Below are 19,824 nucleotides of genomic sequence, written 5' to 3'. Positions count from 1 at the left end.
AAATCAAACACTTTAAAGAAACAATGTTCAGTTCAAGTATTTGTGGCCTTTGATAGGGGTTTTTTCTATTCCCTGAATGAACTGGAAGGATTACTATTGATGTTAGTGGGCTTTGGCTCAGGCCCAGATGTTCTGCTCAGATGCCATCGTTCACATGCAAGATATTAATGATATTCATGTAAAAAAGAAGAGCTCTAAACAGTTATGTGGAATAATACTTATTTATGCAAATGTCAATGAAAGGGATATGAGGAAATATTTTAAGTGAATAGCTCTTCACACTGAGGATACAGATTTTGCAGTACAGAAATAGCTCTAGTGACAAATAGTAGCTCATTAACTGATATGATATTGCAAATTAACTTTACAGAATGTGTATCTTTAAGATTTGAGGGCTCCAGAACAGTTGCCTTTACTATACATAAGGTACTGTGAAGAAATCTCCACTCTCTCTGCCATCTCTTGGGTTATTCCAGAGGTACCTCTCTCCTTCTCACTTGCTTTCTATTTGGATCAGGCTGGTCAACCAGGTGACTGGGCCATATAAATTCCTGAGGGGAGGGGGCAGCTATCTCTCGTCCTCCAGTGGGCATTTTGAAAAGCCACAAGCAAAGTGCCTCCAGGCTGCTGCCTGGATGAACTCCTGTAAGTAAAAGCTTGAAAATTAGCCAGGAGTTAGGATTTAAGTCTAGGCAGACGTGTTCTAAAAGGACTATTACGCTCACAGACAATGCATAGGGGAGGCATGGGGGTGTGTGTGCCCCCCCTGAGATTGGCCCTTGCTGGCTGGGGAGTGGGGGGCACTGAGAGAAGTGCCGGCCAGTGCCCCCCCTGAGATTGACGCCGGCTGGGGAATGGGGTACCAAAAAAAGTGCCAGTGGCACTTCTGGTTTTGCTGCCAGGGCTTCCAGGGTCCATCCTCCCCCTCCCCCGGTCAGCGATCAGCCACTGGGGGACCACCCCCCCAGTCAGTGATTGGGTGCTGGGGCCCCCCCAGACTCAGGAGGCACCAGTCACCCATGATTACGTTCAAGACTGTGCAAGACTCTGATTGATTATGTTTGCTTAGAGTGTATTTTAACTTTCTTGTTCTCCCCCAGGCTGGCCCCCCTCCCCCCAAGGGTTACAGTGTGCCTTGCTGTTTCACTGTGGAGGGGAGAGGCAAGCCTTTTAGCTCCCAGCCTGGCCAGCAGAGCCTATTTATGTTCCCTCAGTCCTACCTGAGGTTTTCCTGGGAGTCTTCAGGCTGAAAGAGGCACCCAGAAATATTACCAGTGGGCAAATCACCCCCAAGGCTTGGCGGGTCTGTGTGCCCCAGGCTTGCAGGTGTTCTCCAGGAAGCGGGACAACCGGTGGTAGGCACCCTGTGGGAAACTCCCAAAGTGAGATTTTTGGGCCTGGCACAGTGAGGCGGGTGGCTCTGTGTAGCAGCGTCTCCGACTGTGCCACCACAGTACTTGTTTTCTAGTTCTTTGTTAAGTTATCCCTATGTATTAACTCAATTGTTTGGTGACAAGGAAAGGAGCCAGGTGCAATAGGCTGTTCCCCTGAGGTATAACATTTTGAACAGCCACTAGCTACCCTTTAATATCCAGGTAGCAGAAGCTGGCAAATAAACCTCAAAAATATGTCCCTGGATAGTTGTGAAAGAACAGGCACACTGAGTAGCCCATATTAAACAAAACATGGAGACATTATCATAGAGAATAGGATACTGACAGCTAATTTTTTCCTAAGGGAAAGTAATTTCCAATTATTAGCTTCAGTTAATCTGCAGTTCCAGCTGTCAGAAAAAAATAAAAAAAAGAATCACTAGAATAGTTAATAAAGGTGAAAGGGAAACTAAATGATGTCTAAAGTGAAAGGCATTGTTGTCAGTTCTGGACTAGATACATGATTGAAGACATGAAGACACGGTCAACGCTAATTAAAAGTGTCCAGACAGCAGAATATATATGTTTATGTTACTATTTTTAATTAAGTGAATTTCTCCATAACAACAGTATCTCATGGTATACCGAGCCAACTATTTCTGAAGGATACTTGAGGGTCATGCCATTTAACACCTATCGAGAACCATGCTGCCTTCAAAAGAAAATAAAAGATGGAGTTTAGTTTTGCACTAAGGTTAATATTGTCAACTTTCAGAAAGATGGACAGTATCTTGAGTTGTGATGAGGAGAGAGAGAATGCATGTGCAAGAAAATGTTTTCCTATATATACTGGGATAGATATTTTGTGTGTGCATGTGCGTGCATGTACACATGCACATAAATTTGCCAAGTAATTTGTAACGTAAAGTTTCAACATATATTTAAAGGTTACAGTATAAAATTGGCATCAAAAACATATTCATTGTGGCCCATTCTATATAGTTTGTGTATAATTAAATCAGTTGTGTCAAATTATATTTAGCGTTTATAAGACTTAATGGATTACTTAGTTAAGTTGGATTTTGTACTTTTTTTAGAATGGTTATTTAAGGGACTCTTGATATCAATTTCCCAGTGATTCATGCATTCTTTAATGTATGGAATAGTTTGAGACATTTGGAAGTACAGAAAAAAATCTAATAATTACCCTTTGTCACAATTCATATAAAAAGCTCTTACAACATCTAATAGCACTATTACAGTCAGCATTCTAGTTATTAGTGAAAAATTCCTGGCTATAAAGGGTTTTTTAGGTACTTAGTTTATATTCTTGACCATGTACTTTAGTTATATTAAAAACCCTATTACCATTTATATATAGTTCCCTCTGCATCCTTACATAACATTACCTATTTAAGGTTTACTTTCTGCTCCAACTGAAATGGATCAATAAGTGTTTATAACAAATAAATGTGAAGCCACATTTCCTTACCAAATGCTATTCCTAGCTGTTATTTTAAATGATATTTTAAAACCTATTTGTTTTTTTAAAAGGTCAGTTTGTTAACTTAGAGTTCCTGAGGTGTTCTTGGCTTAAGGAAAATAAGTAATTTGAGTTTCTAGGCATAGTTAGTCATGTGGTATCTTGGTTATCTCAGCTTCTTGAAAGGGGGATGCAGCAGAGAGCTCACAGGTGTGGAGGATGCAACCACTGGTGCACACCAGCAGTGAAGAGTTCACCGCATGTGTGCTACACAATTAATGGGAGGGTGCGACCACCCCACTGCACCCCTATCTGGATCCATCCCTGATATAAATTAACTTTTTTTAACTTAAAGTGTAATTTTCTACACTTGTCAATTGCTCTTACAAAGTCAAACCACTGGATGCGGGCTCCTATCACTGGTTAAGCATGCTGTAGTGTTAGGCTTTCCACACTAAACCTCCTTTTCTTTTTGGTATGGTATCAAATATTAAAGCAGGGACTGGTCACTTGTTCATAGATAAGAGTTACAGGACTCAGAAATCCTCATTCTTATTGCTAAATATTCTTGGATAAGAGCTACATAAACTTTTTCATTGAATGGTTCTGGAGTCTGAATATCCTCTAAGTTTGAAGATTTTGAGATGTGGTTCCAAAGTTTATGTGATTTTTGGTCTAGATATCAATCCAAGTTTCTGAGTTATAATTTGGGATAAACTCTTTTTCTCTTTTCTCCTAGTGGGTGTTCCAGTTTCCATCCATCTGGTTCCCCACTCTATTACTAAGCCACAGTTTGAAAGACAGAAGTGTAGCTCTTGCTGAATGAGCTTGGGTCACAGAACCAGCATAGATATTTCTCAGTGTAATGCTCCACCTGAGCTACATACATATAAGAAAGATGGTGTATTACCTTGGACCAAGTGTCCCCTGTGCAGCTATCCTGCTTCTAATAATACATGAGCTATTCAGTAAGCACTAGTTCAGGTATCTCTATAACAGCACTGTGTTCTGTAGATATATCACTAATGCAGTAATTCTTAATCATTTCAGACACTCCTCCATAACTCCTGTGAGTTCAGTGGTACTCCATTCAATAATTAATTTATATATTGCAGCACTTAACTCTTCACACAAGGGCTGGAAGGGACAAGCGTAAGCTTACGCAGAGACTAGCCCGCACTTACCTCCTTGCACAAGGGCTGGGTAGAAAAGAGCGAGTGCCTATTTCTTTGTACCCACAGCACCTTAAAAGGAGCTTGTGGCGCCCCAGGATGCTGCGACACTCTGTTGAGAACCACTGCACTAATGAAGATGTCCCAAGTTTCTAAGGCTCACTCTTGTTGGAACATGAGATTAGATCATGAAGTCAGGGCCTTGTTACACATTACACTGTGAACCGCACAAAGGTTTAGTGCTGACTGGCAGTCTTACCTTCAACTTGAGTGGCCCATCTGTAGGGAGTGGCCACATTTTAATAGAACAGGAGCTGGGTTATGCAGATCAAGAGATAATCCTATATAACTTTGAGCCACATAATGAGTGCTTTAAGTTACTTAAACATGTTAATGTGCAGACACTCCAGGTGCTGCCCAAAATTAACACATAGCAAGGCCCTTAGTCCATATAATCTGAGTTCCAACAGTGGCCCATACCTGGTGATTAGGAAGAAGATGAAATGTCCCCTTCATGTAGCTGTTCCACTGTACAATTTTGTATGTGGGGTGAGAAGATGGGGGCACAGAGGTATAACAGGGCATATCCATACCCTGGGCAGCAGCTGTGATCCTGGATGCCAGTGATCTCTCAGCAGCTCTTGCTGGAGCTCTGCATATGCTTTGAGCTCTGAGCTCACCAGCCCAGTTCTGCCTGGAGCCCTTGCTTTCAACCAGCTCCAGAGCCTGCTGTTCTTCCCTCCAGCCCTCCTTTTTGCCCCCTTTCCCTCTGCTGAATTCAGCAGCAGGGAAAAGAACAGACAGGATGCCGCATGGAGCCTCTGGAGCTGAGTTAAAGCAGGGGCTGCACATTACTGGACACTGCTCCCCTCTTGCTGGGAGCAGGAAAGTGAAGAGCAGTAGGTTCCAGAGCTGCTTGAAAGAAAGGACTCCAGGCAGAGCCTGCATGGAAAACAGCGACCTCACAGAGTTTATAGCACATGCAGAGCTCCCAGCAGCAGTTGTGAAGTGTCAGTGTACTCTGACAGCTCACTGTGCATGTGAAGCATGGCCAAAAGGAGGTGCCACATTGCCACAGCACCAGCCTGCATTTGCCTCTGGTCCCAGTAAAAAAATCAGAAGTGCTTCTAACACTGTGAAGCCATATGATGAACTGCATTTATTTCTGAGCTTTTGCCTATTATACTCATCCATCTCAGAAGGGCCTGTTTTGTACTCCAGGCTTTTAGACAGTGCCATACAACTGCAATTTCAAAGAATTAACCCATTAAATAATAAATAATTTTTGCCTTCCCAAGAATAAATATTTTCCTTAAATACACTAATACACAGTGTAAAATGGACAACATTCAGGGAAAGGGCTGAAGTCCAACATATCACAACCCATTCCTAGGCTGATTCCTATGTACGACAGAGAAGCTATTACCAGTAACTAGAGATCTTCAAGATGAATTGTCCAGATAGGCAACCACTGTGAGCACGTGCAAGTGCCTTGGGCTCTTGATCAAAGTCTTTTTACTTTAACAGGATCTGTAGAGTGCCTGCTCTTCCTATGCCCCATATTGGCAAAGGGTAGTGTGGACTTCCCGCTCCTCAGTTCCTTAGATTCGTATATGGAGGGCAATTCCAAGGAAGAAGGAAAGAAAGATGAAATGTAGATGGGTATGTGAACAACAGATCTCAAAGAACTCCAGTTACTAAAAAGTAACTTCTCTTTCATCTTTGAGTGCTGGTCCCTATGTGATTCCTTACATTAGTGCAGTGCCCACAAACCTGAAAGTGGGTTTTGGAGTACCCTCAGAGATTTTCACACTGAATGAATCCCAGGATATTTCAGCTCAAAAAGAGTGAAAATTAGGGAAGAACACAGGCAAGCAGGTTTTTTAGGCAGTGTATATCAGTAATCTTTTGGTTCCTGTCACCTTAATGATATCTTGTCTAGATAAAAGGCTATATATGGGAAAATAACTACCACGGGCTTAGATCTCATTCATTCTCCTTGCTGAGGAACTGTCACTTGGAAAGCTGTTTTCATGGAAAGGCTGAGCAGAGAACCTGTTGCTGCGGATTCAAATGGTGGCCCCAGGAGACATGTTAGGTTCCATTATGAGATGAGGTCCTTCACCAGAGAAGAGACCTTGATCAGGTCAGAACATTCAGGTGAAAGAATACGTGTCTGCTGTCAACTGGAGAATGATGATCTTCCTTCACTTCTAACACTGGGGAGTCAAAAGTTAGTACCACGACTGTACATGTGGAAGTAATACCTAAGAAGGAGGTCACCAGATAGATCACTGTTCTGGCTAACAAAAGAACATGATTTTATTATGACCAAATCTAAGCCTTTCAGCTCCTTCTCTCTTGGGCTTGATCTGATCTGCTTCACCTGTTAGGACAAGGTGCATTAGGGTCCTATGAGGAGTGGGGAGAGGGGCCAATGCAGGACAATAATTTCATTTAAGGATAGGGAAGGGACAAATTAGTTTCTAGATCATCCTCCATCAAATCCAAAGCTGGAGACCCCTCTCAGTCTGAGAAATGGGAAGAGAGATGCCCCAGTGGAATCTGTTATGTTGATGATGAACAGCAAGACAACAATAGCTAGACCTATCCCCACACTCAGGGGCAAGCTAGAAGCCTCAAGGCCAGAAAGTCCACATCAGAAAAGGTGAGTAATAATCCAAAAGCCACTGGCCCAGGGACTAAAATGCTCACAAGAACATCTTTGTAGTCCAGGTTTGTCTTTTCAAGGAGTCTCTGATGGTGAGCTCAGAGATGGAATGTCACTGGAGCTGGCCAAAAATATTGGCTCCAAAGGTAATACAAAGGATAAGGTGATGGCACCTTGAACATGCTTCTGAGAAAATGATTGTACCAAGAAACAGCAACAGGTTGTATAGACAGTTCATTTGTACCTTAGCCAGGGATAGCCAGTGAGGAGAGTCCATTATGGAGAGGCAAGGACCATCTAGGCTCTGTTTACTGATTGCCTTCTTAGTAGTGGATTGAGGATCACTGACAAGACTGGAAAATGGCCCTGGAGGACTGATTGTGGGATCATAGCAAGCTTCAATAGTATCCCTACAGGACTATAAAGTCTCACACAGGCAGTGGATATGAAAGTGCCTCAAGTAGCTCCAAACAGGGGACTTCCCCAGGAGAAAATCTTAGAGCCAAGAAGACAGAAGATCTCCATGAGGGACCAGTGCTAGAGAACACATATCTGAGTCTCTTATTTCCAGGATAAGATGCAAAGCTGATGGAGTTCCTAAGGAGGCATTTCTAGATCTTCAGTTTGTGGCCTTTTTGTATCCTGGATATAAAGGATATGCATATGGACCATTTCCCAGGAATATGGAATTCACCCAAACAGTTAAGGCATTTGGTATGCCCATCTGATATAGGCATAGTGCCATTACAAGATGGGCCCAACTTCAACCCTGGAGAATCATTAGGACACTTGAGGAGGAAAATAAATGAGAGCATCTAGTTTCACTAAAAAGGAAGATGATACAGGAAATAATCAACAAGGGAAATATGGCCCCCAGGTGACAGTGTTATGTGGTACAGTGAGAAGCAAAGCATGGGGAGTGGTGCCAAAAGAGCATGACCCCCACCAAAAGAAGAATTCAACTGTTAAGAAAAAACAGTTTTGCTTATCTTTTTGTGAAGAAAAAGATGGGCAATAACAGTAATAATGAAAGGGCAAAATCATTTTAATGAAATGGGGGAGCATTTTGAGGAGAAGGCTTTGAATAAGGTTGTAGGTTGCTAAGCACAAACCAAGTAGCAGAGGCAGCACTAGGACTTTGTGGGGTGCCAAGTGATTACCTCCTCTCCCACTCTGACTACTGCTGCTGCTGTGGCAGTGCAAACTCCCTGAGCATGGGTCACGGGCATCCTCTTTAAATTGGTGCCTGGGACTGCATCCCTGCTTGCCCATGCCTTCTTACCCCACTGCCAACCAGAATGCTCCATGTCTAGCCAGATGATTAAGAATAACTGAAGACCAGGAACAGCCCACAGTCCTTTATTCCCCTCAGTGCAGGGGATAAGGCAGAGCAGAGCTGCGGTGTGCTCTGCAGATATAGCAAAGGCAAAAGAGACCTTAGCATGTGTATATGGACAATTATTTCAAGGAGATTCCTAACTTTGCAACAGAACCCAGTATTAGTTCTTTACCTTGGTAGGTCCTGCAATATCTTTCTTTTAAATGGTGCATGAAAAAAACTCTTGCGTTGGTAATATTTTTTCTCATGCTTAAAAGTTTGTACAAATGAACTCATGCTACTGAAGAATTATCATTTTACAGGAGAATAGGAAGAAATGTACAAATAATAAAATAATTAGACCATTTAAAAGCATTTTCTAAAAGTTTCAAAGATATTAATTTTGTAAAAGATGCTACAGACTGCATGATGGTGTGATGTGATATAATGATTTAATTGAGGTTCACTTGGGATACCCTGCATAACTCACAAGTGACTACATATGTACACATTTACATATGTAATCACTTCTGTCCACCTATGAATAACAAACCTCACTGGAATGGAAAGCATCCTGCAGCTGTGTAACAGTGCACAACAAATACCAAGAGTCTAAGAACTAGATGTGGAGGACAGTTTATTCAGCTGAAATTACCAGAGAAAATTAGCTAGGTAGATTGGGTGAAATCCTGTGCCCCTTGAAGTCAATGACAAAACTCCTGCTGATTTCAATGGAGCCAGGATATTAGAGTCGTTAAAGGCATGTCTCCAAACATCATTTTGGGATTTTGGTTCAGTGCTGACTAAGTATTTAAATAGGCTATCTTTAAAAGTCAGTGCTTCCTTTTTTCTGTTTTGAATGTGTTACTTTCACATTTAATTCAGTGCTTCCCTGTTCTTGAATATAATTAACTTAATCATTGCATGATCTGAGAGATTAGAAGAAAAGCATATGCAAGAGTATAGTTTTGCAGGATTTTTAATGTCTGAGCAATGCTAGAAGCAGTAATATTGCCTGGGATTGAAAATTTATTTTCTTAGGTACTATTCCTGTAACAGTATGTGTACAGGTGAATCTTAGTGGCCATATAAAGCCCAATAAAATTAATGTGGTTTCCTCCTGGTGCATGAGTGAATGAATGTTGGTGTATGAAGTCATAAGATGGAGGCCTAAGACTGCAGTGACTGTACCTTCACATGCATTTGTGTTGTGACTAGCACAATGGTGGTGTGATCTAATTTGAGCCCCCTGTGTTTTATAATCAGGGCTTGTAGACAGAAGTGATATCTTTTATTAGAACAACAAGATTTTTGCAAAAAAAAAATATTTAATTCCAAGCTTTCGGACACAAACACCCTTCATCAGGCATCAGAGAAAAGATTTAAAAGTTCTCCTGGCTAGAAATGAAAGTTCAGATTTCATAGGATTTCACACAGGAGTCAATAGATGGAAAACCCTATTTTTTCATGGAGGGTTTTTCCATCTATTGACTCCTATGTGAAATCCTATAAAATATGAACTTTCATGAAATATAGACAACTTTTACAATCTTTTTCTGAGGCCTGATGAAGGGTGTTTGTGCCTGAAAGCTTGGAATTAAATATTGTTTTTTTGCAAAAATCTTGTTGTTCTAATAAAAGATATCACTTCTGTCCACAAGCCCTGATTGCTTTTTCCTCTAGACCAATATAGCTACGACCTGGATACCTGTGTGTTACAATTCCTTTACCACCAGTCTGCCACTGAGAAGGCAGTGTTTATTGGAACAACTTAACAGTAGCCCACCTGGTCACAATTCTGGGGCAAAACATTCTAAAACAGCAGAGAGGATGCCAGGAAAGAGGTCACTGAAAAGAAATGATTCCTATTTTCACTTCCTAACTTCTTTAAAAAAAAGAAAGAAATGAAGATATCTGTTCACGAGGATTTGGGACAGTGACAGCATTTATCATTGTATGTAGGGCCCAGACCTTACTTTTTTCCTACTTGGGGGAAAGGGTATTTTATAACAGGTCCTTGTATATCAGTGTGCAAATAAGCCATGCTTAAATCCTTTCTTCCCCATCTGTTTTTAACCCAATAAACCTTTTTTCAGTTTGCAACACTGTGAAATAATCTGGTCTACATGAAAACAGAAGACAGTAAAGAGTAACATTAAACAAGACTTTATCTTTTGTTTACCTCCACCTGATAAACCCTGAATGGCTCTGCTCCTGTCTTTGATTGTTTTGTCCTCATATTTCCTGCTAAGAGTTTACAAAACAGCAGTATTGAGCAGGAAGATAAGAAGCACACCTATTTGTTTAATAACATCAAGGGGGAAAAACTGCTGGCTCATCCATTTTGTTGTTAAGTTGCTCAGAAGGATCAAAATACCAATTAACTTGCTGGCTTAGAACATCTTTGATATCCTCAGATTTACTGACATTTTGAAACTCTTGTTCATACTTGCCTAATGGCTTTTTGATTATGAACAAAGAAGTGCCAATCTGTTTAGCATTTGACCTGTTTTCTCAAATATTTTTTGTGTGTTCAACTACTTAGTTTCTAAAAACACTTGACTAGTCATGGCTGTAAATTAAAGGAGCTTGTTCAACAGATGAGTTGTTCAAGCTTTGCTATTTTTTAAGTCTGCAGAAGGACAAACACTGTTTAAGAAGAATGGGGAAGTGAACTGAACATAGGAATGGCACAAAACACTCCTGGCTTCTATTTGAAGCTCTGACAATGAGTCCCATAGGCTGGTGGGCAAATCACTTCACCTATTGTTTCTCATTTGCCCTATTGAGCTACCCTTCATTAAAACTTTATGCCAGTTTGACCACAAGCATGACAAGATTTGGGATACAACTTGTCCTTGTCTGCACTGATGGCAAAGCTAACTCAGGATAAGTGTTTAGCTCAGAGAATCCTACTGATAATAACGAGTCCAGGGGTGAATCTGGGGGAAGCAGAGGGAGGTGCAGTGGGGTGGTTGCACCTCTCTTCTACAGTGAAAATTACATGCCGGTGGCTTCTTTTCCCCAAAGCCCTAGAAGCTTGGGTCCTCTGAGGTGTCCAAGGCATGGATGGAGCCCTGGGTTGGAGTGGGACACTTGGGGAGAACAAATGGGGACCAGGTTGGGAAGGGAGGGGCCACTTCCTGCTGTCCTTAGATGACCAAGGGCCGGGGGAAGCCCCAGGACCACTCCTGCCCCACTCCAGCCAAGGACAGTGGGGAGGGGCTGCATGGGGTGCTGGGTCTTTGCTCCCTCCCCCTCCACCATGTTTCCCCTGCTGGCCCTGGGGCTCCAGGTATGGAAGCTGGTGTGCAGAGGGCCAGACAGGGCTGGGCATGGAAGCATCAGTCGGTGAACACCCCCTTCCAACACGTGTTCCTGGACTGCAGGCAGGGAGCAGGAGTGCTTGGAAAGAGGGATCACCCACTGATGCTGCCATACCCAGCCCTGCCTGGCACTCAGTGATGCTGCTCCCTGCATCTGAAGTCCTTGGGCTAGCAGGGGGAACAGAGAGGTGGGAGAGGGAGCAGGGATCTGGCATCCTATGGAGCTGCTGTCTGTAAGCCCCAGCTAGAGCTGGGAAGGAGTGGTCCTGGGGTTTCCCCTACCTGTAGGTCAGCACTGCAGGGGGCGGGGGGAGGGGAGGCAAGCACCGACCATGGGGTAGCGACCACCTGCAGGCACTGTCAGCAGCATCCAGATGCAATTAGGGACCGCCCGCAGACAGTGTTAGTGGCAACTTTTTGCAGGGGGTGCACCACCACGTGCAGAGGGTGCACATGCACCCGCGTGCACCCCCTATGCATCACCCCGCGTACACACAGTGGGGCTGGAGGTGGGACTGCAAACTGTGGCACTGGTAAAATCTCCTGCACCTCACTTTTCAAATTCCTGGATCTGCCCATACCTAGCCCTGATTTCCTTTCAACTAGTATTTCAGCTGTGTTAACCTGAATTCATTACCTAGTGTACTTGAGAAAAGAAACCTGAAAAGAAAATTTTTGCCTCATGCTTCACATCTCTTCAAAATGCTGAGAAAATTAGCTGATGTTCATAAAATACTATGGAAAGGCAGCCTGATCTACCACTTTATTACACTAGCGTTAGGTTGGTGCAACCTCAGTGAAATTAATATGGTTACATCAAAATAAAATGGTGCAAAAGAGTGAAGAATCAGGGCTGAAAAAATATGGTTACCACAAACAAATAAATGTTCCTACCTGAAATATTTATTTCTTGTTTTATTTACTCTCTTATTTTTCAAGCTTTTTTTAATATTATATGTTCCTTCGACACAATAATTCATTACAGACTGATCCTATTAGTTAGGAATTGTTCATGAATTAATCCTGATACTTTTTTAAATGACTTCAACTATTTACTGTATTGTTCTGACATGCACCTTTCATTCTATGAGCTACTTGTTAAAAGTATTCAACTATTCACTACTAATGTTGTATGGCTGGTCACATGGTACTGTTTCTGTTTACTGAATCAGTGACAAATACTTTAAACAGAGAATAATGAATAACAAATAATAAATATTAAAGCCAGAAAAGACTTTATGATCCTCTAAATTGACTTGCATAACGCGGACCATAAAATTTCATCCTGTTAGTCCTGCATTAACTTTAAAAATGAGCTACAGCATGTTTTGGAAAGGCATCAAAATAATGAAGTATGCTTTTCTAGTACACTCATTCAGACCAATAAACACTGGTATTAAAACTTACAGAACTTCTAGGATACCCAAAAATATTTTCACAAATATCAAGAGGCTACTAGAATATTCACAAATTCACAGGACTTCTCTGTATAAGGAAGTTTTTTTGTTTTTCTGTTGTACCAATATAGTTGTAACGTTGGTATAGTTAGACCAAGGTAGGCACGTCTCTCAGATGGGTATTCTTGTTCCAGATTAAAAAGTAGTTTTTTTCCAATTTAGTTTAAACCTCTTTGAAGTGATGCAAATTAAACCAAAGAAAAAGCCTTCTTTTATAGGAAAACCCATCCACATATTAAGTTATACTGGTACAATTATCTGGGTTTAAATTACACTTCAGTTTTTACAAGTATAATTTTCCTATATAGAACAGTTGAAAGCAAATCACAATTCATAAAAATACATGCTTTCTGTATTACATTCATTTAGCTCTTTAAGTTTGGGGTTGAGATGAGCAGCTGACAATGGTGAAAGAATAGTTAGGCACTATTTAAAAAATCTGGACAAGTACAAGTCCATGGGGCCAGATCCATCCGAGGGTGCTGAGCGAGTTGGTTGATGTGATTGCAGAGCTGCTGGCCATTATCTTTGACAATTTGTGGTGATTGGGAGGGGTCCTAAATGATTGGAAAAAAGCAAATATAGTGTTCATCTTTAAGAAAGGGAAGAAGGAAGATCTGGGGAACTAGAGATCAGTCACGCTCACTTGAATTTCTGGAAAAATCATGGAGCTGACCCTCAAGGAAATCATTTCTAAGCATTTGGAGGAAAAGAAGGTGATTAGGAAAAGTCAGCATGGATTCACCAAGGGCAAGTCATGCCTGACCAACCTGATTGCCTTCTATGATGAGGTGACTGGCTCTGCGGATGCAGGGAGAGCAGCGGACATGATACACCTTGATTTTACTAAGGCTTTTGATATGGTCCCCCACAACATTCTTGCAAGCAAATTATGGGTTAGATGAATGGACTGCAGGGTGGATAGAAAATTGGCTGGATCATCGGGCTCAAAGGTTATGGTAATCAATGGCTCAATGTCTAGCTGGCAGCCTGCATCAAGTGAAGTGCCCCATGGGTCAGTCCTGGGGCCAGATTTATTCAATGTGTTCATCAACAATCTGGAAGATGGCATAAAGTGCACCTGCAGTAAGTTTGTGGATGACACCAAGCTGGGGAGGAGTGGTAGATATGCTGAAGGGTAGGGCTAGGATTCAGAAAGACTACAACAATTGGAGGATTGGACCAAAATAAATGTCATGCAGTTCAATAAGGAGAAATACAAAGTCCTGCATTTAGATCAGAACAATCCTGTGCACTGTTACAGGCTGGGGACTGATTGGCTAAACAGCAGCTCTGCAGAAAAGGACTTGGGGTTACAGTGGACAATAGGCTGAATGTGAGCCAGCAATGTGCCCTTGTTCTGAAGAAAGCTAATGGCATACCGGGCTGCATTAGTAGGAGCATTCCAAGCAGATCGAGGGAAGCGGTTTTTTTCCCCTCTATTCAGCACTGGTGAGGCCACATGTGGAGCACTGTGTCCAGTTTTGGGCCCCCCCACTACAAAATGAATGTGGACTAATTAGGGAGTGTCCAGCAGATGGCACAAACATGGGTAGAGGGCTGGGCCATATGACTTATGAGGAGCAGCCAAGGGAACTGAACTTATTTAGTCTGGAAAAGAGAAGATCAAGGTGGGATTTAATAGATACCTTCGACTGCCTGAAGGGTGGTTCCAAAGAGAATGGGGCTAGACTGTTCTCACTGGTGGCAGATGACAGAACAAAGAGCAATGGTCCTAAGTCACAGCAAGGTAAATTTAGGTTAGATACTAGGAAAAACTCTTTTACCAGGAAGTAAGGCTATGCAAAGCTTCAGTCCCTGATTTGATTTGGCGGAGATTCGGCCTAATCCAGCAGCCGAATCTCTGAATCCAAATTGAATCAGGAAACCCTTTAATCTCTCTGAATCATATTGGAACCCTCTGAATCTCTTCAGAGAGATTCAGAAAGATTAAATGATTCAGACATAGATACAGTTTTAAATGTTTTATCTACATACCTCTCAGGTACCAGGCGGCCTGTGACTGCTGAGATGCTGGGGCAGTTGCTGGAGCATCCCACAGGAGCACGGGGGGGCTCCCCAGCACTCTTGACAGTAGACTTGGAAGTGGACCCCTGTGCACTCAATAGTGGACCTGGAAATGGACTGGAAGTACTTCCAGTCCACTTCTGGGTTTGCCGCTGAGCACACGGGCTGTCTCCATCTGCCCCAGGATATCAACATTCATGAGCCATGCCTGGTACCTCAAGGTATGTAGAAAAAACATTTAAAGCTGTGTCTGTGGCTGAATCACTGTTTCTCCAAATCAGCACTGAACCTTCAGATTCAGATTTGGCCTAATTGAATCAACAAATGGAATCCCTGTCCCCGAATTTGGGCCGAGTCTGAATCTGTATTGAATATAGCCCATTTCTCACACCCCTACCAGGAAGATAGTAAAATACTCTCTGCCCTTACTGGTTTTTAAGACCCAGTTAGACAAAGCCTTGGCTGGGATGCTAGAGTTGGGGATGGTTCTGATTTGAGTAGGGAATTGGACTAGATGACCCCTGAGGTCCCTGTCAATCCTAAATTTCTATGATTCTGTGATTTCAATGATTCTAAGTAACATCTATAAACAGACTGAAATATTGTAATTCGGCAGAAATCAACTTTGGTGAAAAATATGTGATGAATTATTAGTAGGGTTGGGGTTTTGTAATAGCTGTGATGGTCCAGAAAATATGTAAAAACAAGGGTTTTTCTGGTGTTATCTTCTATTGGACCAATTGGATAGCTGGGGAGATGTTAGATAAGCTTTCAAGCACAAAGTGCCTTTCCTTAGGTCTCTTTTTATGGATTGTTAGTATTTTTCCACTGCCTTAATGCTCTTCAGGTAGCATAGATTTAATGCTCGCCTATGAGGGAGTTTGTGCAAAGTTTTGTATCAGTTCCTTCTCTCATCATGTGTATAGTCTTTACATGGAGATTCAAGGTGGTTAACTTCTTGGTTCTTGTGCTAGCTGATGGTGATGTGTATTTACACATATGTCCCTATCACTACTTCATAGTATGGGGATATTTTTTATATTGAAAATGATGTCTTACACTGGTTTAACAAATACAACTCCATTGACCTGAGCTACCTTTCATTTTCATTATGGTAACTGAGAGCCAAACCAGGCTGTAACTTCTGCAGCAAGACATGCACAGCATGAGCTCACACTTTACTGAACGGAGTCCTAAAAGGAGATTCCCGTTACAAGAAAGACATGTCTTACCTTTTCACAAATTCTTCAAAGAGGATGCGGTGAGAATAGCCTTTCTGACGTATTTTGACAGTTTCTAGAATTCCAGTGTACCGTAGCTGCACTAGAACTCTTTCATGGGAAAATTTCAGTGCTTCTCTATCATCATTAGGTTTAATGCAGCGGACAAAGTGAGGCTGTCCAACAACCATTTTGGATAAGAGGTCCATCAGTGAATACTAGCAATGAAATGGAGAAGAAATGTATACTTAATAAATATCACCGGATACAATTGTATTAAGTAAGCAAGACAGCAGGAGTAGCCAGCCTCCTTCCCCATAATCTTAATGGCTGCTGACAGACGTGAAAAAAATAAAACAAAATGGTGCTTTACTTTCAGCTTGTTGCACCTGAGCACCAAGTGCAATGCATACTCAGAAGAGGACCCATGTTAGTTTGACACAGCTCACCCTGCTTCTGTATTGATCGGGTGCTACTGTGGGGCTTTTGGGTGCTTTTATCTAATAGCTGATTCAACCCTCTGGACTCAATGATCTGGCACAGTGCTCCAGCACAGATAATAAATTGTCATTAAATATCTTGTTAGAATAAAAAAATAAGTAAGAATGGAATAAAACAAACAAACAAACAGGTAGAGAGGAAACAAATGTTTTTGTTTAACTACTTCCCTTTCTTCAGGAGCTGTGTTTGACTGGAAGCTTCATGCACCTAACGAGCTGTGGCTTGGTCACCCTTCCAATATGTTTATAAACAGCATTTATAAATGATTAGGGGGTTATGAAATTATTTCTAAGACTGAGATGATCTTGATTATAACGTTTTTTTCATATCGTTGACATTTTGCTTTACTTTTTAAAATGTTTATCTAAAAATCAAACTCTGCCGTAAATTTGTTTTCAGTTAGCAGAAAAAAATGATTAGGTTTCCAGTTGTGGGATTGCTTTTTATTTTTTTTAATTTCTTTGAGGAAATTTTAAAGGAAATTTCCATTTTGTTTGAAAAATTTGTGGACAACACTCTACTTATTTTAGACAAGGGAATATTACAAACAACATCATAAATTTTATAATGAATTAGACTGAAAGACTAAAAATAAATTATGTAGGTAATTAAAATATCTCCTACTCAGAGGTACTTCTAAACCTTGACTGGGTACTTTGCTTCAGTTACCAGTCTGTGGGTGGGTCACACACTTCCTTTCCATCTCTTCCTGATAGTGCCTAGTCATTATTTTTAGCTCTAGCATGCCTACAGCATGCCTCTAGGATCAGATATTTTTTCTTACTGATTTCTTGGGTGTAATAGGGTCAGAGTATCATTGTAAAAATGATGGTTACCAAAGGGAACGTGTGAGAAGCAAAAATTGTTTTGTAATATCTTTTATTGGAACAACTGTATAGTTTGGAGATATCAGACAGGCTTATCTGCTTCTTTCCTTTCCCTGCGGAATTTCAGGGCATTTTGTGCCTGAAAGCTTGTCTAACATTTCTTTCAATTATACAGTTGCTCCAATAAAAGATATCACTAAAATAAACCTTAGTTCTCACTTCTTTGGGAGTGGAATGCTGATGTCCTTAGAGGTACCCTAGGCCCTAAAATGACTGTTTGAAACCACCCAAGCACCTTCAGTCACTTTCACATGCACTCCAGAGGTCAATCGACTCAATGTGCATCACAGAGTAGTGTAACAAGGGCTGCGGTGGAAGCAAGGCACCAGCCCTTGGCACTGCGTATGAAAGGGCATCAGAATCCTCCTCCTCAGGGAGTCTTTACCACAGCACCCCTGTATCCAGCAACGTATCTGCAGGGACAGGGGTGAGTGAAACAGTGCTCCCCACTACCCCAGGGAGTTTTTTTCTTAGTAGGTGCAGCCCTGTACCCAGTAGCATATCTGCAGTAGGGAGGAGTGACTGGAGCTCTAGGGTGGCTTCAGGGAGCCTGCATCACAGGGCTGCTGCTGCTGGACTCTCTGGCTAGGGACAGAAATTACTCATAAATCAGTATAAGTGATCAGAAACTGGTAACAGCAGAAGTTCTGACCATATAAACCACTTTCAAAATGGCCAAAAACAATTTAAGATAAACCTCGATGGATATAGTATCAGACTTCACTGACTTAGGGTAAATCTATTTATTGAACTTTCTGTCCCAGATCTCCTCCAGGGCTAGGTACAGACAATCAAAAAGCCTGAGGCTAAACTGATTCAGTCTTTGCAGGTTAATCGAGGAGCGCTTTTTGACCCAGGAAGTGCAAGGGCCAACCAGAGGTAACGCTCTTCTGGACCTGGGCTTGGCCAAGGGAGATGATCTTATGTGTGGCTTGAACATTGAGGGTAACCTCAATGAAATTATCAGGTTTACCATCCACCACAAGGTCGACAAATCAACCAGCAGGATTGAAGTCCTGGACTTCAGAAATGCTGACTTGGATAGGCTCAGAGCATTAGTAGGGGAGGCGATGAGAGACCAGGAAGGGAAGGCAAATGGGGTGCACAAAGAGTGGTCGTTACTCAAGGACACGATCGTTGTAGCACAAAAGAACACTGTACCTGCAAAGAGGAAAGGTAGCAGGAGGGTTGACAAGCCCGCCTGGCTTAATAGGGATATTGCAATCCTCTTAAAAAAGAAAAAAGAGGTGTATGCAGAGTGGAAGCTAGGTATGGTCTTCAAGGAGGACTATACTTTAGTGGCCAGCACCTGCAGGGACATGATCAGGAAAGTCAAGGCGGCGACTGAGTTTAGGTTAGCTACGGGAGTCAATGATAATACAAAGTCCTTCTCTAGGTATTTAGGCAGTAGAAGGAAAAGAAATGGAAGCATGGGACCCCTGCTTAACACCTCAGGACAGCTCGTAACTGATATTCAGGAAAAAACCGAACTCCTGAATGCCCACTTTGCTTTGGTATTTCACTGGACCATGGGGAAAGTCAAATGAGATAAGGCTCATAGGGGGCATGCCGGGATTGACAGCCTCCCCACTGTGGATGCTGAGTGGGTGCAATACCAACTGGAAAAGCTAGACATTTATAAGTCAGCAGGACTGGATGGACTCCATCCAAGAGTGCTGAAGTTGCTGGCTGAAGTCATTGTGGCACCCCTGGCAAAGCTCTTTCAGAATTCATGGTGCACAGGGCAGACCCCTGAGGATTGGAAGAGGGCCAACATTGTGCCCCTCTTTAAGAAGTGGAAGAGGGAGGACCTGGGCAATTATAGGCCAATCAGCCTAACCTCTATCCCAGGGAAAATCCTAGAAAAGCTCATTAAAGAATCTACGTGCAATACACTTGCGGAAGGTAAGATTCTGAATGACAGCCAGCATGGCTTTGTCGTGGGTAGGTCTTGTATTACCAATCTCATCTCCTTCTACGACCAGGTCTCTCACTACCTGGACGTGGAAGACAAGGTAGATGTTATATACCTAGACTTCCAAAAGGCTTTTGATCTAGTATCCCATGATATCCTGGTGGGAAAACTGGAAGATTGTGGGCTCAGCTGCTCAGCAGTTCAGTGGGTGGAAAACTGGCTGCATGTGGCTGCATGTAGGACCCAGAGAGTTCTCTTGAATGGATCTGTGTTGTCCTGGTGACAAGTGTGGCAGAAAGCCACCTTGGTTTCTCCCCAAAAATCTCTGCCCTGTGACACTGTGATAATATCTCTGTGCTGTGACCTTTCAATTAGGGTGGGCTCAGCAGAGGAGACCACACCCTCAGCCTGTCTCTTTAGGTAACTTGAGCTGGCTGCATTCCTGAGGGAGGGGGGACACCTGCTCCCTCTGC

The 19,824-nt window shown here is 42.3% G+C and overlaps 1 protein-coding gene across 1 annotated transcript in view; it reads right to left on the bottom strand.

The window, feature by feature from the left end:
* Positions 1-19,824, bottom strand: part of MYO3B (myosin IIIB) — a 281,014-nt gene that overhangs the window by 4,766 nt on the left and 256,424 nt on the right. The window contains exon 25 of the mRNA XM_019522847.1: positions 16,061-16,266. Coding sequence (XP_019378392.1) covers positions 16,061-16,266 — 206 coding nt within the window. The remainder of the gene's footprint in view (positions 1-16,060; positions 16,267-19,824) is intronic.

The sequence above is a fragment of the Gavialis gangeticus genome, unplaced genomic scaffold (assembly GCF_001723915.1).
Source record: "Gavialis gangeticus isolate Ggan-Ray unplaced genomic scaffold, GavGan_comp1, whole genome shotgun sequence".
Classification (NCBI taxonomy): Eukaryota; Metazoa; Chordata; order Crocodylia; family Gavialidae; genus Gavialis; species Gavialis gangeticus.
Note: the sequence above shows the minus strand (reverse complement) of the source record. Positions and strands in the feature narration are given on the sequence as shown.